Raw genomic sequence first — 24,044 nt, 5'->3', positions numbered from 1 at the left:
ACATTGTACACACGGAAGTAGGAGATTCTGGCGTGAGGCAAAGCGCGTTGAATTGAGATTAGAAGGGATGCGTAGAGTGTAAATATCTAAAGCAAGGTGATCGTGAGAAATGTTAAATATAAAACACGAATGCTGAAGCTATAAAGTTGTTGTAGGGACCAAACACGGAGCCGATAGAACAACTAGGAAGATGCTGCTTGTCGATGAGAAAATGTAATGGTACGTAACGCTTGTTATTGCAGTATTATTAATGGTGCGATGTGGGTGCGATAACTTCCACCCCAGGCAGAAATGCAGTAATTTAGGTGACTATGGACAAAAGCGGAATAAAACTTAGAAGAGTTTGTAAGTTTAAGTATCATCTATCTCTAATCAAAACTATGATACCAAACGTAACTTTCTTTGAAATGAAGAATACGTCCTTGTGAAAACTCACAAATTAGTGCTATGACGAAGTTCAATTTTATCACCTGAAATATACAGGGAAGGTATGGTGGAAATTGTTCTTTGAGGTGAACTAAAAAGTCGAAAGCAAGTTTTTAACTTGTTGAGGAGACACCATCGTTTGAGGGAAAACCGGTCAGCGTGGAGAATTAGGGTTAAGGTACATATGTTGTAATGGGAGTAAAAGATGGTGGTGCCGTCAGCATGCAGTATGCATTGTGAAGAAGGTAAACAGGGAGGAAGATCAATAATGTAAATTAAAAAGAGCAATGGACGCAAGATCCAGCCTTGTGGAACGCCTCTGTTGACTGTGACTGGGCGTGATGTTGCTGTGGAAACTGAAACTGTTTGTTCCCTATTTGAGAGAAAGCTGCGTAACAAAGTAAGTGCAGAATCGGTAAGGCCATAACGCTCAAGTTCAATGACAAGAATGTCATCGTCGATGGTGTCGAATGCTTTTGGGAAATCTATGAAAACAGCAGTGGCAACGTCGCCGCTCATTTCAATTTCAACAATCGTTTTTTTAGCGTAATCGCAGACGGTCTGGGCAACTGTCCAGGATGTTTGGCGTGGAATGAACGGTTTCATTCAAGTTCCAAAATCTGTGTGGGTTTTGCGTTAAGTATTTCTTACGATTGCTCGAATTATACTTGAAATCCTTGTACATCCATTTTTAGGGGGATTTGTATATGCAAGATGACGGCATTTACATTGGTTCGTGTTTGGCGCCCGTGTTGTCAGATATTTTTCTGGCTGCAGGAGATCGAAGAATCAGGGCAGAGCTTAGCAACACGAATGTGGTAGCCTGTTTCATATATGTAGATGACTACCTAATATGCGTTGACACAAGGCTCGAAGCCGCAGACACCCCCGAACAATCGATAACCGTTTTCAAGGATGCCTACGTCATGCTCGAATTCCCCCGCGAGGTCCCTGAGAATTCTCGCATTCAGTTTCTAGACCTACCCATAAAAATGAGCATGACTCACACTTGCTGGGTATACAAAACTAGGGCGGAGAAAGGGCATTCAAAAATAGTTAAAAGGGGCATTGCAGTCTCTTGCTTGATTTATCAACTTATTCCATCCCCTTCTAGGTGTTCTCTCTAAACCACAACTCCCTAGCTGTGTCCTACTACTGCGTCTCTTACGGACTGGCCTACCCCGCTGTCGTCGGCGCTGACGTGTCGCAGCCGTTGAGTGGCCACGACTCGGTGGTAGCCGTCCTCGTCTCGCTTTGTTGCGGGCGTTCGATGCGCGCGGTCACTCCTTGGACGGCGTCGGCTCCGCGCGTCCCGACTAGTTTCCTCGGTGGCTACACCCTGGTAGCCGCTCGCTGGAGGTCCCAGGTAGGCTCGGAACGAACGTAGCCTTTCGGGGCCGTCGAGACGAAGGTCCACGGAGCGTGGACGTTGGCCGCTGGTGCCGGACTGATGCCACTGGTGGCACGAAGACACAGGTTCGTGGTGCACCTAGGATGACGGTGCCGATGCGAAGTCGGCCCGCTCCCGCCCAGGCTCGGATGGCATGGTCGATGGCCTGGCCGCGTACCCCTGGCTCGTTCCTTGAAGCGCACGTGCTCCTACCGCCTCTCGGTTTTTTGCCTCCCGGTTTCTTGCTTCCCCCTTCTCTTTGTCCACCCCGCTTTTATCCTCTCCGGGCTCTCTCGTGGCGCACTCTCATTGGCTCCTTGCCTTTCTCATGTCCATATATGGTCATCACGATACTGGTCTCCTGCGCGGCGTTCTCTGATTGGATGACCAGTGCGCTGCCATATTTTACAATGATGCTTCGGGGTTTAGGCGCTGGCGTTCCCTAATTGGTGCGCTCATGGCGCGCACTTCAAATATCCGTTTCCCGGTTTTTTTCCCCTTTTCGAGAGGTTGTGATGCATCCCCTCTGGGGGGGGGGGGTGCCCTTGACACATGACACTGCTCTTTCAAACGGCTTCAGATTTCATTATCACATTGTGATTACGGTGTTGGAAGTAAATGTGGCTGCGAATTATAAATATTCAACCATGGGGAGAGTGCGAAGTGGTAAAATAGTTTTTCAGATATTAAATTTTTCTATTGCTCGCCATTTGAGATGTTGAACTGGTTTTTGTTGAGATAGGTAATTAATGACCTATCAGAACACTGTTCTGCAACATTTTTCTATGACACCCACCCAATGGACCCAAGGAGGGTGTAAGGTCCACTTATGAGTTAGCGGCCAGGTGCCCGGGCTGAGCGTGAGAACGCGCCGCTCTGTCTGGCGACGTAGCACTGCCGACACTGCGCTGCAACCACCGCTAATTCGTCGCGGCGTGCGCGGGAGACGGATTGTCTGGCCCTTCGCAATCCTCAAGGATAATCCCCCATTGAGAGGGCAGACGGCGGCGCCGGATTCCAGGAACGCCTGCCGGACCCGCTGGGATTACCGGCGTGTCTCTATTGTTGTCGCGTCCTGGTCAGCATGACGCACAGTCGCGTCTTTCGCGCTCATCCCTCGGGGTCGTACGCGTTTTCTGGCCCGCGGGCGGTCCGTTGACCTGAGATAGCGGCGCCTCATTGAATGTTCCGTGGCGTGCTGAGTGACAGCTGTCTACGTGTATTTGGGCACGCCCATACGCGTGCACGAACGCTACAGGGGCGTTCCCGAGAGAGGGTGATCTCGAGGTTTTAAAAGGCCGAACTTGGCCGTTGGAAAGGGTTCTCGTCTGAGCGCTGAGCTGGCAGTTCCCGGCGAGACAAGGAGTCTCGACCGTTAACGCTAGGTTGGGATTTAGGAGCCCCCTAGTCGAGGTTAAGATCGCGTCGGAGGTTCAGGGTGCAGCGCCGCACCGGGCAACTAGACGGATCTTGCGGCGAGACAGAGTCTCGGCCGTCGTTTCTCGAGCGGTTTGTGTACGCTCCGAGAATAGGAAGAGTTAGACGAAGTTGAGGAGCTCGAGTGATTTGTGCGCACTCGGAGCTAGCGTCTAGCCGAAGTTTGAAGTTTTTCTTTTTATTTCTCATGTACCCAGTTTCCATACTGTAAATAGCTGTACATAAACTTCCGTTTCACTTAATCAACTTCAACGCCTCGAGTTCGTCAATTCGACCGCCATCTCCAAGAACTTCAACACCAGCACCCAGCCAGCCTCCTGCCAAATCAACCGGAGCCCGGGCGATTGGGTTCCTGATCGACACCGGACTTCGGGGAAACGATCTTTACTGGCGCAGCCGACAGGATTTGGCAGAAGAAACCACCAGGCCACAACCACGGGCAGCAAGCGGACGCAAGCCCGCCTTCATCGGCAGCAGCCGAGCTCCGCGCGGAGTGGAGCGGCAGAGCCAAGCCAGCGCCCGGAGCCAGCGACGCGGCAGCCGACCACCGAATGTGCGGGTGAGTGGGATTTCTTGCGCTTCGTTGTGGCGGTGTAGGCTGAGTCTGGGGTTGCATGGTAGTCACGCGGAGCATGCAGACGAACATGGCGGAAGGAGACGGAAATCGTCAAACACATGAGGCGCCACCTCAAGGGGGAACGGCGGCAGGAGGGGTGGTCCAAGTGGAGTCTGAAACAATAATCCTTAAACGAATGGAGTTGGAGTTTCAGGAGCGAGAGAGAAAAGAAGCGCGCGAGGCGGAGGAAAGAGCGCGAGAGGCGGCGGAGCGAGAGAGAAAAGAAGCGCGCGAGGCGGAGGAAAGAGCGCGAGAGGCGGCGGAGCGAGAGAGAAGAGAGGCGCGAGAATCGGAAGAACGCATGCAAAAACTGAAGCTCGAATCCGATGAGCGGCTGCGAAGGTTGGAGCTGGAGACGAGGGCTGGCACGCAAACCCCTACGGGCTCGGTCTCAGACGAGGGTAGACGGCCGGGCTTAGACCCGGTCACTCAGTGCGCAAAGGTCCTGAAAGGGCTTAAGCTGCCGTGCGATGCGGACATTCCGTTGTGGTTCGACGAAGTTGAAAGGTTGTTCGTGACGTACGGGGTGCCGGAGTCGAGTCGGGTCCATTTAGGGGTACCGGCGTTGTCGGAACGGGTGAGGTACATGTTACGTGGACTCGGGGACAGTGAGTGCAATGACTACGAAGCGGTAAAAAAGGCCGTGCTGCAGGAGCTTAGGCTAAGCCCCGCAGAATACCTAGACCGATTTGCAAAGGCAGCGAAACGTAACGACGAAACCTGGTCGCAATTTGCCTCCCGTGTCGGCACCCAGTTTGACTACTACCTGAAATCGAGGAAGGTCGAAACAAAAGAGGAGGTAGTGGCCCTCATGGTGGCCGATAGAATGAAGAACAGTTTGAGCGCTGAGGGACTGGAGTACGTTCGCCTGCGCGAAGCAGAGACGTGGCTGAAGCCGCCAGAGATAGCCAACGTGCTGCAAACCTTCGAGCAGGCCAAGGGGAGAGGCTCCGCTGTTGGGCGCAGAGATCAAGTGCCCCCGCGCAATACCAACAGTGGCAAGCGAATGTGGATTTGTAGCGTCTGTAAGGGAGAGGGCCAACACTTCCGGCTGTGCCCGAAAATTGCTGAGAAGCCAGGAAACCCAGGGCGAAGCGCGCACGTGCAGAGGGTGATAGTAGAGGACGCAAGTGCAGTGCAGGCTCAGGATGCCGGCTTCACGAGCGGGGGGCAGCGAATTCTCGTGGCCGAGGTAAATGCGCTCGGAAGCATTGATGAGCTGAGAAAGTCTAGACTACAGCACGTGGAACTCGACTGTGCAGGCAAGACAGTTACCGCGACGATCGACACGGGAAGCGAAGTTACGGTGGTACGAGAAAGTCTAGTCCCGCAGGACGCTATGCAGCCATCGGGCACCATCAGGCTAGTTCCAGCATTTGGCGAGTCGGTTAGCGCGAGAGTGGTCAGCCTGCCTGTGAGTTTGAGGCAGGCCGTGTCGGTGGTCGGGAGCCCCAAGGTGCAGCTAATCTGTGCTGTCACCAACAATCTCGCCGAGGGACTAGACTGTTTGCTTTCGAGAGAGGATTGGGAGCTGCTGACGAAATGTCACCCCAACCGGGAGGCGAACAGCACGGCTGAAACTTTCGCCTCCTCAAGAGGGGACTGCGAGGTCGGCACCGGGGCGATCTCGGAACCGGCGGCTGCCGTGTGTGAGATTACGGGAGAGACGGCACCCGAAGCTCCGGCCGAGGAGATTGATGAGGCAGGCGAAGTTGAGGGCCCACGGGCAAGGCTACTGGCGTCTCAGCTGACTGATGACAGCCTAAAGAAAGCTTGGGCCGACGCGAAAAGAGGGAAAGCGGGCATGTTTGTCTCTGACGGGTTGCTGTTTCATAGGGACACTATAGCCGGCGCGAAGGTAACGCAACTTGTGCTGCCCTCAGAGAGACGCGCGGAGGTACTTTTGCTGGCCCACGAGTCACTATGGGGAGGCCATTTAGGCCCCAAAAAGACGAAGGCTAGGATAAAATATAGCTTTTTCTGGCCCGGCCTAGAGGCAGACGTATCCCATCACTGCCAAACATGTCATGGCTGCCAAATCCGGGCAGATAGACGGCTCAGCGACCGGGTCCCTATTGTTCCCCTAACAAGGCCCGACCACCCATTCCAGGTAGTAAACGTGGACATCATCGGTCCCCTGGACGTACCGTCGGGTCGGGGCCACAAGTATGCGCTTTGTCTGGTTGACCTCTGCACACGCTGGCCCGAAGTCGTGTGCTTGCGGTCACTTACGGCGAAAGCAACTTGCGAGGCTCTCCTGACAATATTCAGCAGGACTGGCATCCCTGAGTTAATATGCTCTGACCAGGGTACTAACTTCACGTCCCAACTGACACAAAGCTTTTTGGAAAGGTTGGGCTGCGCGCCACGCTTCTCGACACCGGAACACCCGGAGAGCAATGGCACGGTGGAGCGTTGGAATAGGGTACTTAAGAACATGTTGTTCCACGTCATCGAGAAGGATCCAAGGAACTGGGATAGACTAGTACCGTTCGTGTTGTGGGCCTACCGAGAGGTCCCGCACGACACTACCGGAGTCGCCCCGTTTCGCATGCTATATGGCAGGAACCCCACAGGACCGCTTGCGATCCTCCAGCACAGTTGGACAGGGGAACTGCCCGTACCGGGCACATTAAAAGAGGAGCCAGCGAAATACCTACGGCAGCTGCGCGAGCAGCTAGAAGTAGCGGCGGAAGTGGCGGGGCTCACGGCGAGCGCGCGCCAGGGCAGCTACGCACAGGCGTACAATAGGACCGCGCGTAACAAAACGTTCAGCGTGGGCGAACAGGTCCTTTTGTTCGACACGGAGGGTAAACGTAAGACGGCCCCGAGATGGTTGGGCCCATTCACGGTTGTTGCACAGGAGAGGCAGCATTCATACCGTCTCGACATGGGGGAAAAGAGAACTTCGGTGGTGCACGCGAACCGCCTGCGGCCTTACTACTGTCGCGTCAGTCACGTGGGGGTAGTGTTCGATGAAGATAGCGAGTTTGGGGACGTAGAGTGCGCCCCGCGCTTTATGCCGCCGTGTCGAAGTGCCCTCCCCTTACCGATCGAGAAGTTGTCACACTTAAGCGAGCGAGAGGGCTCCGAAATTGCAAGCGTATTTGCAAAACACGCCGACCTGTTCGATGGAACGCCAAGACTCGCCGCGGTGGGGCAACACCGAATCGAGCTGCAGGGAAGTTATGAGCCAAAGAGGGCTTTTCCTTACCGTGTTCCGGAGCTGCTCAGGAAAGAAGTCACCCACCAGGTAGACGAACTGTTAGAATTGGGCCTCGTTTACCCAGTGGAAAGTGAGCATGCTCACCCGGTCGTTTGCGTCGGAAAGAAAGATGGGTCGTGGAGAATGTGTATTGACTACCGCAGGCTAAATGCCGTGACTCGCGCCGATGCATTTCCTATGACTCCACCGCAGGAGCTGATCCTGAAAGTGGGTCACTCGAGGTTTATCACAGCCATAGACTTGCGGAGGGGCTACTGGCAGGTGCCGGTAGCGCCGGAGAGCCAGCACCTAACCGCCTTCGTCACGCACGACGGGCAGTACGCGTGGCGCGTCATGCCGTTTGGTCTCAGAAATGCGGCAGCAACATTTCAGAGGATGATGAACACGTTGCTCGCCAAACACCGGTCCTACGCCACGGCCTATCTGGATGACATTGCCGTCTTCTCCTCTTCATGGCAGGAACACCTTAGGCACGTGGACACTATCCTCGGCTTGTTGACGGACGCAAGGTTAAAGGCGAGCGTTGAGAAGTGCCAGGTAGCTCAGGGCCACATTAAGTACCTCGGCCACGTAGTGGGCAGCGGAACGCACGGTCCTGATCCGGAAAAGCTGGCCGCAATCAGAGGTCTCGTACAACCAAAGACTAAGAAGGAGCTTCGAAGCCTCCTTGGCCTTTGCGGATATTACAGAGAGTACGTCAACAACTACGCGGAGGTAGCTGAGCCGCTAACGTCCCTGACAAAGCGGGGTGTACCGAACCCGATTCCTTGGAGTAGCAAGGCCGAGCGGGCGTTCGAGCAGCTAAAGGAGTCCCTTTGCTCAGCCGCGGCGCTAAACACCCCTGACCCGAACCAGCCTTATTAGCTGTTTACTGACGCGTCTGAGGTGGGAGCCGGGGCATGCCTGGCGCAGATGGGGAAAGAGGGCCGCGAGAAGCCCATCGCTTTTGCCAGCCACCGTTTCACTCCAACCCAAACCCGCTGGTCAACCATCGAGCGCGAGGCGTTTGCCATCATTTGGGCATTGAAAAAGTTTGATTATTGGGTTTTTGGGGCAGAAGTCAATGTCGTGTCTGACCATAATCCTCTGTCTTACCTGACGACCTGTACGCCTCATGGGGCTAAATTGTCAAGGTGGGCATTAGCCTTGCAACGCTACAACGTTGTGGTTTCTCACAGGAAGGGAGCAAACAACGCGAACGCGGACGCTCTGTCGCGCCTTCACAATGTTGCTTGGGGGGGCCACCATTGAATTGCCTCCCAGCCTTAACACCGCCACGACGGACGTGAACGTTCCCGTTCACCCGTCCTTTTTCGTTGGTGGTGTGTGTGTGTGTGTGTGCCGCGGTTGTGCGCGACGAGATGCCTTGAGTGCTCGATCCGTGCACCGAATTGATCGACCCGCGCACCGAACTGAACTTTCTGTGCACCGCAAGTGAGCGAAAACGCAGCTGAACATTCTTGAAGGAACGTTATCATGCTACGCCGTCACGGAGAACATTTGCGCGCGTGCGCATAGTGGCAATGCAAACTTTCTTAACGTTTTATTTTTGTTGACTGCAAAGTTGCCCGTGTTCTCAACCAGTTCTTATTCCTTTTGTTCTTGTTGTCGAGTGCCGGAATTATTGTGCGTGTTTGCGGTTATAGCGTGCATCAGTGTTTTAGGTTGAGTTGTCTCGTTGTTCGTGCCGTTTACGCGCTCCGGAGACACGACTCAATTTCTTTTTACTCGCACTTAGTGTTGTTAGCATTTTTTTGTGTGTGTGTGTTTCCGGTTTGCTAGAGTATTCCGCCCCTGTTGACGGCTAGTGAATAGGTTGTGTCTGTAGTTTAGGCTAGAGGGAGTTGGATCAGCTGGAGAAATAGAAGGGGGCTCATTTGTGGTTATACTTAGCTCCTTCCACGTGTTTTTTGTTTGCTTGTTTGTTTGTTTGTTTGTTTATCCCGCTGTTATTACGGAAAGAGAGTTGAAACGAGTGGCCCTTTTAAATTCTTTTCGGATTGACTGAACCAAGAGGTCCAGTAACCCTCTTAAAGGGGGGAGTTGTAAGGTCCACTTATGAGTTAGCGGCCAGGTGCCCGGGCTAAGCGTGAGAACGCGCCGCTCTGTCTGGCGACGTAGCACTGCCGACACTGCGCTGCAACCACCGCTAATTCGTCGCGGCGTGCGCGGGAGACGGATTGTCTGGCCCTTCGCAATCCTCAAGGATAATCCCCCATTGAGAGGGCAGACGGCGGCGCCGGATTCCAGGAACGCCTGCCGGACCCGCTGGGATTACCGGCGTGTCTCTATTGTTGTCGCGTCCTGGTCAGCATGACGCACAGTCGCGTCTTTCGCGCTCATCCCTCGGGGTCGTACGCGTTTTCTGGCCCGCGGGCGGTCCGTTGACCTGAGATAGCGGCGCCTCATTGAATGTTCCGTGGCGTGCTGAGTGACAGCTGTCTACGTGTATTTGGGCACGCCCATACGCGTGCACGAACGCTACAGGGGCGTTCCCGAGAGAGGGTGATCTCGAGGTTTTAAAAGGCCGAACTTGGCCGTTGGAAAGGGTTCTCGTCTGAGCGCTGAGCTGGCAGTTCCCGGCGAGACAAGGAGTCTCGACCGTTAACGCTAGGTTGGGATTTAGGAGCCCCCTAGTCGAGGTTAAGATCGCGTCGGAGGTTCAGGGTGCAGCGCCGCACCGGGCAACTAGACGGATCTTGCGGCGAGACAGAGTCTCGGCCGTCGTTTCTCGAGCGGTTTGTGTACGCTCCGAGAATAGGAAGAGTTAGACGAAGTTGAGGAGCTCGAGTGATTTGTGCGCACTCGGAGCTAGCGTCTAGCCGAAGTTTGAAGTTTTTCTTTTTATTTCTCATGTACCCAGTTTCCATACTGTAAATAGCTGTACATAAACTTCCGTTTCACTTAATCAACTTCAACGCCTCGAGTTCGTCAATTCGACCGCCATCTCCAAGAACTTCAACACCAGCACCCAGCCAGCCTCCTGCCAAATCAACCGGAGCCCGGGCGATTGGGTTCCTGATCGACACCGGACTTCGGGGAAACGATCTTTACTGGCGCAGCCGACAGGATTTGGCAGAAGAAACCACCAGGCCACAACCACGGGCAGCAAGCGGACGCAAGCCCGCCTTCATCGGCAGCAGCCGAGCTCCGCGCGGAGTGGAGCGGCAGAGCCAAGCCAGCGCCCGGAGCCAGCGACGCGGCAGCCGACCACCGAATGTGCGGGTGAGTGGGATTTCTTGCGCTTCGTTGTGGCGGTGTAGGCTGAGTCTGGGGTTGCATGGTAGTCACGCGGAGCATGCAGACGAACATGGCGGAAGGAGACGGAAATCGTCAAACACATGAGGCGCCACCTCAAGGGGGAACGGCGGCAGGAGGGGTGGTCCAAGTGGAGTCTGAAACAATAATCCTTAAACGAATGGAGTTGGAGTTTCAGGAGCGAGAGAGAAAAGAAGCGCGCGAGGCGGAGGAAAGAGCGCGAGAGGCGGCGGAGCGAGAGAGAAAAGAAGCGCGCGAGGCGGAGGAAAGAGCGCGAGAGGCGGCGGAGCGAGAGAGAAGAGAGGCGCGAGAATCGGAAGAACGCATGCAAAAACTGAAGCTCGAATCCGATGAGCGGCTGCGAAGGTTGGAGCTGGAGACGAGGGCTGGCACGCAAACCCCTACGGGCTCGGTCTCAGACGAGGGTAGACGGCCGGGCTTAGACCCGGTCACTCAGTGCGCAAAGGTCCTGAAAGGGCTTAAGCTGCCGTGCGATGCGGACATTCCGTTGTGGTTCGACGAAGTTGAAAGGTTGTTCGTGACGTACGGGGTGCCGGAGTCGAGTCGGGTCCATTTAGGGGTACCGGCGTTGTCGGAACGGGTGAGGTACATGTTACGTGGACTCGGGGACAGTGAGTGCAATGACTACGAAGCGGTAAAAAAGGCCGTGCTGCAGGAGCTTAGGCTAAGCCCCGCAGAATACCTAGACCGATTTGCAAAGGCAGCGAAACGTAACGACGAAACCTGGTCGCAATTTGCCTCCCGTGTCGGCACCCAGTTTGACTACTACCTGAAATCGAGGAAGGTCGAAACAAAAGAGGAGGTAGTGGCCCTCATGGTGGCCGATAGAATGAAGAACAGTTTGAGCGCTGAGGGACTGGAGTACGTTCGCCTGCGCGAAGCAGAGACGTGGCTGAAGCCGCCAGAGATAGCCAACGTGCTGCAAACCTTCGAGCAGGCCAAGGGGAGAGGCTCCGCTGTTGGGCGCAGAGATCAAGTGCCCCCGCGCAATACCAACAGTGGCAAGCGAATGTGGATTTGTAGCGTCTGTAAGGGAGAGGGCCAACACTTCCGGCTGTGCCCGAAAATTGCTGAGAAGCCAGGAAACCCAGGGCGAAGCGCGCACGTGCAGAGGGTGATAGTAGAGGACGCAAGTGCAGTGCAGGCTCAGGATGCCGGCTTCACGAGCGGGGGGCAGCGAATTCTCGTGGCCGAGGTAAATGCGCTCGGAAGCATTGATGAGCTGAGAAAGTCTAGACTACAGCACGTGGAACTCGACTGTGCAGGCAAGACAGTTACCGCGACGATCGACACGGGAAGCGAAGTTACGGTGGTACGAGAAAGTCTAGTCCCGCAGGACGCTATGCAGCCATCGGGCACCATCAGGCTAGTTCCAGCATTTGGCGAGTCGGTTAGCGCGAGAGTGGTCAGCCTGCCTGTGAGTTTGAGGCAGGCCGTGTCGGTGGTCGGGAGCCCCAAGGTGCAGCTAATCTGTGCTGTCACCAACAATCTCGCCGAGGGACTAGACTGTTTGCTTTCGAGAGAGGATTGGGAGCTGCTGACGAAATGTCACCCCAACCGGGAGGCGAACAGCACGGCTGAAACTTTCGCCTCCTCAAGAGGGGACTGCGAGGTCGGCACCGGGGCGATCTCGGAACCGGCGGCTGCCGTGTGTGAGATTACGGGAGAGACGGCACCCGAAGCTCCGGCCGAGGAGATTGATGAGGCAGGCGAAGTTGAGGGCCCACGGGCAAGGCTACTGGCGTCTCAGCTGACTGATGACAGCCTAAAGAAAGCTTGGGCCGACGCGAAAAGAGGGAAAGCGGGCATGTTTGTCTCTGACGGGTTGCTGTTTCATAGGGACACTATAGCCGGCGCGAAGGTAACGCAACTTGTGCTGCCCTCAGAGAGACGCGCGGAGGTACTTTTGCTGGCCCACGAGTCACTATGGGGAGGCCATTTAGGCCCCAAAAAGACGAAGGCTAGGATAAAATATAGCTTTTTCTGGCCCGGCCTAGAGGCAGACGTATCCCATCACTGCCAAACATGTCATGGCTGCCAAATCCGGGCAGATAGACGGCTCAGCGACCGGGTCCCTATTGTTCCCCTAACAAGGCCCGACCACCCATTCCAGGTAGTAAACGTGGACATCATCGGTCCCCTGGACGTACCGTCGGGTCGGGGCCACAAGTATGCGCTTTGTCTGGTTGACCTCTGCACACGCTGGCCCGAAGTCGTGTGCTTGCGGTCACTTACGGCGAAAGCAACTTGCGAGGCTCTCCTGACAATATTCAGCAGGACTGGCATCCCTGAGTTAATATGCTCTGACCAGGGTACTAACTTCACGTCCCAACTGACACAAAGCTTTTTGGAAAGGTTGGGCTGCGCGCCACGCTTCTCGACACCGGAACACCCGGAGAGCAATGGCACGGTGGAGCGTTGGAATAGGGTACTTAAGAACATGTTGTTCCACGTCATCGAGAAGGATCCAAGGAACTGGGATAGACTAGTACCGTTCGTGTTGTGGGCCTACCGAGAGGTCCCGCACGACACTACCGGAGTCGCCCCGTTTCGCATGCTATATGGCAGGAACCCCACAGGACCGCTTGCGATCCTCCAGCACAGTTGGACAGGGGAACTGCCCGTACCGGGCACATTAAAAGAGGAGCCAGCGAAATACCTACGGCAGCTGCGCGAGCAGCTAGAAGTAGCGGCGGAAGTGGCGGGGCTCACGGCGAGCGCGCGCCAGGGCAGCTACGCACAGGCGTACAATAGGACCGCGCGTAACAAAACGTTCAGCGTGGGCGAACAGGTCCTTTTGTTCGACACGGAGGGTAAACGTAAGACGGCCCCGAGATGGTTGGGCCCATTCACGGTTGTTGCACAGGAGAGGCAGCATTCATACCGTCTCGACATGGGGGAAAAGAGAACTTCGGTGGTGCACGCGAACCGCCTGCGGCCTTACTACTGTCGCGTCAGTCACGTGGGGGTAGTGTTCGATGAAGATAGCGAGTTTGGGGACGTAGAGTGCGCCCCGCGCTTTATGCCGCCGTGTCGAAGTGCCCTCCCCTTACCGATCGAGAAGTTGTCACACTTAAGCGAGCGAGAGGGCTCCGAAATTGCAAGCGTATTTGCAAAACACGCCGACCTGTTCGATGGAACGCCAAGACTCGCCGCGGTGGGGCAACACCGAATCGAGCTGCAGGGAAGTTATGAGCCAAAGAGGGCTTTTCCTTACCGTGTTCCGGAGCTGCTCAGGAAAGAAGTCACCCACCAGGTAGACGAACTGTTAGAATTGGGCCTCGTTTACCCAGTGGAAAGTGAGCATGCTCACCCGGTCGTTTGCGTCGGAAAGAAAGATGGGTCGTGGAGAATGTGTATTGACTACCGCAGGCTAAATGCCGTGACTCGCGCCGATGCATTTCCTATGACTCCACCGCAGGAGCTGATCCTGAAAGTGGGTCACTCGAGGTTTATCACAGCCATAGACTTGCGGAGGGGCTACTGGCAGGTGCCGGTAGCGCCGGAGAGCCAGCACCTAACCGCCTTCGTCACGCACGACGGGCAGTACGCGTGGCGCGTCATGCCGTTTGGTCTCAGAAATGCGGCAGCAACATTTCAGAGGATGATGAACACGTTGCTCGCCAAACACCGGTCCTACGCCACGGCCTATCTGGATGACATTGCCGTCTTCTCCTCTTCATGGCAGGAACACCTTAGGCACGTGGACACTATCCTCGGCTTGTTGACGGACGCAAGGTTAAAGGCGAGCGTTGAGAAGTGCCAGGTAGCTCAGGGCCACATTAAGTACCTCGGCCACGTAGTGGGCAGCGGAACGCACGGTCCTGATCCGGAAAAGCTGGCCGCAATCAGAGGTCTCGTACAACCAAAGACTAAGAAGGAGCTTCGAAGCCTCCTTGGCCTTTGCGGATATTACAGAGAGTACGTCAACAACTACGCGGAGGTAGCTGAGCCGCTAACGTCCCTGACAAAGCGGGGTGTACCGAACCCGATTCCTTGGAGTAGCAAGGCCGAGCGGGCGTTCGAGCAGCTAAAGGAGTCCCTTTGCTCAGCCGCGGCGCTAAACACCCCTGACCCGAACCAGCCTTATTAGCTGTTTACTGACGCGTCTGAGGTGGGAGCCGGGGCATGCCTGGCGCAGATGGGGAAAGAGGGCCGCGAGAAGCCCATCGCTTTTGCCAGCCACCGTTTCACTCCAACCCAAACCCGCTGGTCAACCATCGAGCGCGAGGCGTTTGCCATCATTTGGGCATTGAAAAAGTTTGATTATTGGGTTTTTGGGGCAGAAGTCAATGTCGTGTCTGACCATAATCCTCTGTCTTACCTGACGACCTGTACGCCTCATGGGGCTAAATTGTCAAGGTGGGCATTAGCCTTGCAACGCTACAACGTTGTGGTTTCTCACAGGAAGGGAGCAAACAACGCGAACGCGGACGCTCTGTCGCGCCTTCACAATGTTGCTTGGGGGGGCCACCATTGAATTGCCTCCCAGCCTTAACACCGCCACGACGGACGTGAACGTTCCCGTTCACCCGTCCTTTTTCGTTGGTGGTGTGTGTGTGTGTGTGTGCCGCGGTTGTGCGCGACGAGATGCCTTGAGTGCTCGATCCGTGCACCGAATTGATCGACCCGCGCACCGAACTGAACTTTCTGTGCACCGCAAGTGAGCGAAAACGCAGCTGAACATTCTTGAAGGAACGTTATCATGCTACGCCGTCACGGAGAACATTTGCGCGCGTGCGCATAGTGGCAATGCAAACTTTCTTAACGTTTTATTTTTGTTGACTGCAAAGTTGCCCGTGTTCTCAACCAGTTCTTATTCCTTTTGTTCTTGTTGTCGAGTGCCGGAATTATTGTGCGTGTTTGCGGTTATAGCGTGCATCAGTGTTTTAGGTTGAGTTGTCTCGTTGTTCGTGCCGTTTACGCGCTCCGGAGACACGACTCAATTTCTTTTTACTCGCACTTAGTGTTGTTAGCATTTTTTTGTGTGTGTGTGTTTCCGGTTTGCTAGAGTATTCCGCCCCTGTTGACGGCTAGTGAATAGGTTGTGTCTGTAGTTTAGGCTAGAGGGAGTTGGATCAGCTGGAGAAATAGAAGGGGGCTCATTTGTGGTTATACTTAGCTCCTTCCACGTGTTTTTTGTTTGCTTGTTTGTTTGTTTGTTTGTTTATCCCGCTGTTATTACGGAAAGAGAGTTGAAACGAGTGGCCCTTTTAAATTCTTTTCGGATTGACTGAACCAAGAGGTCCAGTAACCCTCTTAAAGGGGGGAGTTGTAAGGTCCACTTATGAGTTAGCGGCCAGGTGCCCGGGCTAAGCGTGAGAACGCGCCGCTCTGTCTGGCGACGTAGCACTGCCGACACTGCGCTGCAACCACCGCTAATTCGTCGCGGCGTGCGCGGGAGACGGATTGTCTGGCCCTTCGCAATCCTCAAGGATAATCCCCCATTGAGAGGGCAGACGGCGGCGCCGGATTCCAGGAACGCCTGCCGGACCCGCTGGGATTACCGGCGTGTCTCTATTGTTGTCGCGTCCTGGTCAGCATGACGCACAGTCGCGTCTTTCGCGCTCATCCCTCGGGGTCGTACGCGTTTTCTGGCCCGCGGGCGGTCCGTTGACCTGAGATAGCGGCGCCTCATTGAATGTTCCGTGGCGTGCTGAGTGACAGCTGTCTACGTGTATTTGGGCACGCCCATACGAGTGCACGAACGCTACAGGGGCGTTCCCGAGAGAGGGTGATCTCGAGGTTTTAAAAGGCCGAACTTGGCCGTTGGAAAGGGTTCTCGTCTGAGCGCTGAGCTGGCAGTTCCCGGCGAGACAAGGAGTCTCGACCGTTAACGCTAGGTTGGGATTTAGGAGCCCCCTAGTCGAGGTTAAGATCGCGTCGGAGGTTCAGGGTGCAGCGCCGCACCGGGCAACTAGACGGATCTTGCGGCGAGACAGAGTCTCGGCCGTCGTTTCTCGAGCGGTTTGTGTACGCTCCGAGAATAGGAAGAGTTAGACGAAGTTGAGGAGCTCGAGTGATTTGTGCGCACTCGGAGCTAGCGTCTAGCCGAAGTTTGAAGTTTTTCTTTTTATTTCTCATGTACCCAGTTTCCATACTGTAAATAGCTGTACATAAACTTCCGTTTCACTTAATCAACTTCAACGCCTCGAGTTCGTCAATTCGACCGCCATCTCCAAGAACTTCAACACCAGCACCCAGCCAGCCTCCTGCCAAATCAACCGGAGCCCGGGCGATTGGGTTCCTGATCGACACCGGACTTCGGGGAAACGATCTTTACTGAGGGTTTCGGGAAAACACTGTTTTTACACATTCGTCAATAACCACACAGCCAGTTCATATTTTCCATTCGTTTTTGATTGAAAATGCTGCCCATCCAATAACCCAAAAATCAGTGTCAGGATTTTGTCCTAACATTCGGATAAGAGGGCAAGCGAGATATTCTTAATTTACACCCCTCTTGAGATGGAATTCAGTTGAATTTTCCCGCTTTCGCATAGCGCTCGCCATCTCATTGTACATTAGCCAGTCATTGTACATTCCCTTTGTTATAGTGTGCTTAGGTACGGTATTACAGTATATGGTCACTGTTCTTTACGTTGGATAGAGCGAGTCAATTCCATTTTGCGTTTTTTGCTGCGTACCATTGCATATGACTTGTGTATGGAGAAAGATGACAATTTATTCAAAACCTTGATGTTGCCCGATTTTACCTCGCTCCTAAATGAAACCGTTATCTTAAAACATTTTTGGATTAATACATTCAAAACGTGTTACACTCCTGCTCGGTCCCTTAGACCGAAGCAACGTTACGCAATTCCTCGTTGTTCCACAAGGTACGGGAAAAGAACACGCCGTTATTATGCGCCAGCTATATTTAACACTTTGCCATCTGACTTTTTTGCACATGCTTCGAAATATAAACTGAAAAAGGCTTTAAGGCGCATGCGCTAGTGCTTTCCAGAGATTTCGGGAATACCGCATGGTTATCTGTTCTTGGTTGGTACTGCGTACTGTAACATATATAATTTTTTTATTAACGCTTGTCGCCTGCCAGGCTCTGCCTGACAAGCCCGTTGCGGCTTAGCTAGGCCTGATTATGTACATGACTTCTGTTTGACTAATAAATATTATTAATATTATTATTATCTGTTGGCACTATCTGAAACCGCATGCCTCCCGTATGAGGCCTGTCCTTTATCATAAATCTAAAAGAGAAGACGGACCGGTAAAAAGCGCAAAAGGTAGGGCTCGCCATCTGTTGGGACTTCTTGCAACCCCGCGCCTCCAGTCGTGGCCTCCGCGATCGACTGCCGGCGCCGCGCCGTTGCTCCGACCGTCCCATTCGGCGCAAAGCCTGGCGGAGAGGTGTAATTTTGTTAACTCCTATTCCCCCCGCGAGCTGGCGGCCTTAGCCTAAGGCCACCCCGTTAAAAAGGGGAAGTCACAAAGCATCATCAATATCATCATCATCGTCGGAAGAGACGCTCGTCTGGCCGGCTCTGCCTTTGCTGCCTTCGCTTTGACTTGTAAATCAGCCTTCGTTGTCGTGTTTTCATGCCAGAAAATTCTCAATATGTTGTCTAAGAGTTTTGACTCGACCATACAACTACAAAATTGTTTAACGTACGTTGTTTAACACCCACGATTGCCTTTGCACGCAACTTCAGTGGTCGTTTGCTTCAAAGGCGAACCCTAGCCCAGCGCTCTGTCATCTCGGGCAGAGTGAATGCCAGCGTGCTGAATTTTTTTTCGCTGTTACAGCATTTGCACGCGATATCGCAGCGCGAAAATATGCCTTTTTTGCCTTTAAAGTTGTTTCTAGCGCTCTAGGTATCCGTTGTGTGCGTGCGTGCGTGCGTGCGTGCGTGTGCGTGCGAGTGCGTGTGCATGTGCGTGTGTGTGTGTGTGTGTGTGTGTGTGTGTGTGTGTGTGTGTGTGTGTGTGTGTGTGTGTGTGTGTGTGTGTGTGTGTGTGTGTGTGTGTGTGTGTGTGTGTGTGTGTGTGTGTGTGTGTGTGTGTGTGTGTGTGTGTGTGTGTGTGTGTGTGTGTGTGTGTGTGTGTGTGTGTGTGTGTGTGTGTGTGTGTGTGTGTGTGTGTGTGTGTGTGTGTGTGTGTGTGTGTGTGTGTGTGTGTGTGTGTGTGTGTGTGTGTGTGTGTGTGTGTGTGTGTGTGTGTGTGTGTGTGCGTGCGTGCGTGTGCGTGTGCGTGCGTGTGCGTGCGCGTGCGCGTGCGCGTGCGTGTGCGTGTGCGTGTGCGTGTGCGTGCGCGTGCGCGTGCGCGCGCGCGCGTGTGCGCTGGCTCGAAAATAGCGTAATACTGATAAGCTCTCATGTATCGTTTATAGGCAGGTGCCTACGATAGTAAAATAATCTGTTAGGCTTCCACGTGTACGAATCAATCTTTTTGCGTTTTATTTTATAGTGCTTAGGGGTCTCCAGTACCTATTGCAATCTCGCTACCAAATTATTTGCCTAAGAGGGTTCAACGCTGGTCGATCACTCTCGACATGTCGTAGACGCTCGAGTCACGGCCCGGTGGTTAAAAAGAAGATCCCCTTCACCCCGAGTAGTTCGAGTGGCGCGGGCTACCACCCCCAAGTGCAGGAAACAAAAAAAAATACCTTAACATAAATACCCGAGAAAGTGGTGGGGAAACAGCTCCGCCGGTAGCGTAGTGGTTATCGCCCCAGACCGGTATTCTGGAAGTCGTGGGTTCGGATCCAGCCCGGCGGGCATTTTTCAGTCACTTTCTTTCTGACTCAAACAATTCATCTCTTTCCATGACCTAACGCATTCCCCCTATGCTTTCCGAGGTTTTCTTGACTGCCAATCCTTATTCTGTCTTTTTCACTGAACCCCTCATTTCCCATTTCTGATTCGCTACATGCGTAGCGAGGCCCTCTGTTCTGGCAGTCTTGGTGCCAAAGGTAGCTTAAGAGGGCTCAACGCTAGTCGACCACTCGCGACATGTCGTAGACACTCGAGTCACAGCTAGAGGTGTGCGCCGAGACGTCGGCGCGCCGCCGCCGACTGTTCTGGCCGCGCCGCCGCCGCCGACACTAACTGATCGGCGCGCCGCCGCCGCCGCCGCCGACGTATTGTTTCGGCGTGATCGGCGCGGCATTTACGTATATAGAATAAAAATGACTTTTAAAAATTAATCCAGCTTTGTTTGAGATTTCGTGTTTTGTTCAAATTTTTTTTCATGCCTCGGGCATTTTTCAATGTCACGTAGGAGAATAATGAAGCAACAGAAAACAAAAGCAACCCTGCTCTCCGCTCATCTGCGCATGCGTGTCGTCTCTAGCCAGAGCAACGTGGGATTGCCTAACTACTCTTTCGCGCGCAAAATGGCGCAACGAGAAGCAGCGGCCTCTGCTACGGTAGCCACGGCCTCGAAACGCCGGAATGACGGCTTGACGGTCGCGTGTACTGAGGTTGCGGATGGAATCGGCGACATATCTGCAACTTGTTGCGAGGAAGAAATTCCTGGCCCCGATGTGTTTAAGATGCCGATTGGAAGTTTTCGGATTGTTCCTTTGCATTCGAAGGGGAAGTCTAGTTTTGTTTGGAAACATTTTGGACGCCTAGCATACATCACGGGGGGAAAGCAGAAGACAGTTGGAACGGACTACTACTGCAAGAGCTGCTTGACCAACTCCTCAAAGAAGGAAGACTCAAAGCCTTTCGAATCGTAAGTAGCGCTCCTTTGTTTCTCTAAGTAACTGAACCGTTGGCTGGCGCCTCGTAGGAATTGTGAAATTTGTGAGACTTAATACCGTGCAGTGCGCTCCTCAGCTGTTGTGCTCGCGAGACCGGCTGCCGTTTTCGCGACCGTACATCAGGACGCCCGTCTACAGTTCAGAGTTCACATACGTTGAAATTGACGGTGAAATGCGCGCATATCACCTCGCAGGAATTAGCATAGTTTCGGGTTCGGGTGAGGGGGCCGGGGGTGGGGGGGGGGGGTGGGGGGGGCGGAATTTCATAACGCCTACCAAGGCGCCTGCCAAACCGTTTGTTGTGAGCAGCCAAATCGTTTAGTTGTGAGAGTTTAAATAATCGCCTGTTTCCTCCGCAGCTGCAACGTGAAACGCTACGCGAGCACCGTAAGCACGTCGAACATGCAGAGACACTTGATGGATGTCCATAAACTGCAAGACGACTGCAAGAAGGCGGCGACAATCAAAGATTATTTCCGAATGGTTCCCAGGCGCAATGCGACAACGCCATCAAGAAAGAACTTGCTTGCTAGAGACTTGGTCCTTTTGATCGCCAGGGACCTGCTGCCTTTCAACATGGTGAATGGCGAAGGATTACAGGTTGGTGACAAATATAACACACTCTGTGCATTGATGTTCATTTTATGATATAATATAGGTCTGAACAAAAGTTACTTCATTTCTCCTCTGTAGGACTTCCTCATAAAGTATGAAGTGATCAGAGTGCCCCAAGAGCTCCCTGACCGGACGACCTTGTCGAGATCCGCCTTGGATGATGTTTACCGTGCCATGCACGGACAGGTGAAGAAGATGGTGGCTGAGGGGTCTAGGTTCTGTGCCGTCACATACGATCTGTGGACCGACAACTCCAGGCGGCGATCCTACATAACGTTCACCTGTCACCATATTGACGGTAGGTTTAGCATGTTTTCAGTGCAGGTACCAATAAGCGCATGCCTCAACCCATGTAGTAACTTACGGCGCGTGCTTCCAAAATACTTTTTGAAAGTTTTAATTTACGTTATACTTACCTGAGCTTTCAGACAACAAGGCGAAAAAACCCCACATGCTTCGGTTTTGTTTGTTTTGTATCTTGAAAAATACATGTATTGTGTCATGAAAGCATTAAATGATCCCATTAATACTGGGCGAGTGCAGCGAACCCTGAAATGTGTTCAGTTTTGTTGAGGAGGTGAGAGGTTATAGCCAGGGAGTGATTTAGCGAGAACAGAATAATTCATGTAAGTATCCTGATTTAGATTTCTTAGATCTTTTTCTGACCACGCTGTTTTAGGTTGTCATGGTTGCTGTTTTTATTTCAGAGAACTTCGAGCTCGTATCGTTGACCCTGAGCACGAGACACATGACCGAGAGGCATACAGGCGCTGCCATCATGAATGAGTTTCAAAGGTGCCTCGAAGAATTCAACATGGTGGGAAAGGAAGTTTGTGCAGTCACTGACGCCGGCTCGAACATGAAGCGCGCAGCGAGATGCCAGCACAGTGCCGGAGTAAGGAAAACACCTAGATACTTAAATTCACCAACAGTTTGCAACGAGTACCCGTCTATAGCGTAAAAATTTTTCGAGGCATTTCTTTTCTTCGTAAAACACATGTGTACAGGTTTTTTTCAGGTTTAATGACATGTGCCGCTTGTGACACCACAGCTGAATGTTGTCCAAATCGCGTTGGATGTAGCGGAACGATTTTTTTAATGGCTGGCCTTTTTTTAATTTGCGGTTCCGGTTTCGGCGCCGCCGGCGCCGCCGCCGCCAACAAAAATTGGCCGTGCGCCGCCGCCGATGAATACCCGGCGCCGCGCCGCCGACGCCGCCGCCGCCGACAAAAAACGACCACCACGCCGCCGCCGGTCAAAACCGACACGGCGCACACCTCTAGTCACAGCCCGGGGGTTAAAAAGAAGGTCCCCTTCAACCCGAGCAGTCCGAGTGGCGCCGGCTACCACCCCCAAGTGCAGGAAACAAAAAAAAAAACCTTAACATAAATACCCCAGAAAGTGGTGGGGAAACAGCCCCGCCGGTAGGGTAGTCGTTATCGCACCAGACCGGTATTCTGGAGGTCGTGGGTTCGGATCCCACCCGGCGGGAATTTCCTTACTACTTTCTTTCTGACTCAAAAAATTCTTCATCACTTTCCGTGAACTAACGCATTCCCCCCTTTGCTTTCCGAGGATATTTTGACTGCCAACCCTTATTCTGTCCTAATTCACTGAGCCCCTCATTTCACATTTCTGATTCGCTATATATATATATATATATATATATATATATATATATATATATATATATATATATCAAGGTTGCAGTCGTCATTGCCAGTGCTATTCGGCTATTCAGCCGAATAGCACTGGCAATGACGACTGCAACCTTGATATGTATCTTTACCGAGTCCCTCGTCCGTATCTCTCTGTTCTGCTACATATATATATATATATATATATATATAGAGAGAGAGAGAGAGAGCGAGAGAGAGAGAGAGAAAGAGAGAGAGACAGAGAGAGAGAGAGAGAGAGAGAGAGAGAGAGAGAAATCATTCATGAGGTTCGATTGGCCAGTATAAAAAAGAAATCGACTGACACGTTTCCCGTTTTTGTTGCCAACAGTTCCCGAGTTAGAAGCTATACGTCTTCAAGGCTGTATTTTAATTGCTCACATTTTGCCTTTATACAGAAATGTATGTGAGGGAGGGTGATTCCCCTCATCCCTCCGGGAGAGGTCGCGGGTGTGGGGTGTTTGAAACAGTTTGAGCAAGTGAGGCACTCAGATTGGATAGAAGGATGGAAGGTGAGGGAAGGGGAAATAACACGGACGAAAAGGCAGCACGAAAACACGATAACAATAAGCACACAAGCAGGCCCAGAAACAACGAGTCCTGCATCCTTCGCAAATTATGTAAAAATAGTCAGTGCTAAAAGAAAAGGGGCAAAAAAGGGGGAGAAGGGAGACGGACATAAGATGGCGGCCGAGGCATAGACCTTCTACTCACCCGCCGCGGTGGCTCAGTGGCTAAGGCGTTGCGCTGCTGAGCACGATGTCGCGGGTTCGATTCCCGGCCGCGGTGGCCGCTTTTCTGATGGAGACGAAAAGCAAAAACGCCCGTGTGTACGAGATTTCGGCGCACGATAAAGATCCCCAGGTGGTCAAAATTATTCCGGAGCCCTCCACTACGGCGCGCCTCATCGCCTGCGTTGCGTCGGCGCGTTAAACCCCACAATCAATCAAAATCTAAATCTTCGACTCGGTCAAACTGCAAGGCCGCATGCATGCACGGCCCGCCCAGTCGACGCATGCTCCCCGCGCCATACTCCGAATTTTGTCCCATTTTCGGTTGTGTTTTACTGCTGGTTAAGCTAGGCCGAAGTTACTATTTCTAGTTTCGGTTGTACTATTGCGCTGCTAGAGGCAGTGGCGCTGGAGAAACACTCCTCCTGTCATTTTTTTTTTCTTTCCGCTTCTCTCCGGCGCGACTGGGGGCACGAATGCGCGAAAACGGTCACTGGCCGGGCAAGCCCCGCTCCGACCGGCGCGAAGCCACGCTTCCCGGCGTACGCCGCTTGGGCAGTAACGACGACAGCTCAAATATCACTTGAACACTTTATTCGCGTTACGTGCGCGAACGCGACGTGCGGCGAGAAACACCGGTGTACTAGAACTAGAGTGTACTAGAAGTTTTAGAGTGGCCCGAGCGGCGGCCTCTCCCATTGTTGCGCCGGGTCGAATTACGCGCAGACAATTAAACCGGTATTGGCGGTGAGCGCGGCCAGCGGGCGGCGAAGCTCGTCTCCGTGACGTCGGCTTAGGCATAGAGTTTCTTACAGTATACACAAGCGACGAATCTGGCGCTCGCGTCTATGCGGCTCACATCACGGTCGTCTGTGTCGTCATGGACCGCCATTATACATCGCGCTCGCCTTAGTTTCATCA

At 53.3% G+C, this 24,044-nt stretch overlaps 2 protein-coding genes across 2 annotated transcripts; both read left to right on the top strand.

Moving 5' to 3' along the window:
- The first annotated feature begins 4,170 nt into the window (after positions 1–4,170).
- Positions 4,171–7,959, top strand: LOC144172830 (uncharacterized). The gene has a single exon (XM_077701454.1). The coding sequence runs from the start codon at positions 4,171–4,173 to the stop codon at positions 7,957–7,959; it is 3,789 nt and encodes a 1,262-aa protein (XP_077557580.1).
- A 2,719-nt stretch (positions 7,960–10,678) lies between these two features.
- LOC144172828 (uncharacterized) lies at positions 10,679–14,467 on the top strand. Its single transcript, XM_077701453.1, has one exon. The coding sequence runs from the start codon at positions 10,679–10,681 to the stop codon at positions 14,465–14,467; it is 3,789 nt and encodes a 1,262-aa protein (XP_077557579.1).
- Positions 14,468–24,044: the final 9,577 nt, after the last annotated feature.

The sequence above is a fragment of the Haemaphysalis longicornis genome, unplaced genomic scaffold (genome assembly GCF_048455015.1).
Source record: "Haemaphysalis longicornis isolate Haplotype H1 unplaced genomic scaffold, Haemaphysalis longicornis Haplotype H1 scaffold_26, whole genome shotgun sequence".
Lineage (NCBI taxonomy): Eukaryota > Metazoa > Arthropoda > Arachnida > Ixodida > Ixodidae > Haemaphysalis > Haemaphysalis longicornis.
This window is presented reverse-complemented; position numbering and strand designations above follow the sequence as displayed.

What these genes read in the sequence shown, in the direction of transcription:
- LOC144172828 (XM_077701453.1), top strand. Translation starts at nt 10,679, where the DNA reads ATGCAAAAACTGAAGCTCGAATCCGATGAGCGGCTGCGAAGGTTGGAG.
- LOC144172830 (XM_077701454.1), top strand. Translation starts at nt 4,171, where the DNA reads ATGCAAAAACTGAAGCTCGAATCCGATGAGCGGCTGCGAAGGTTGGAG.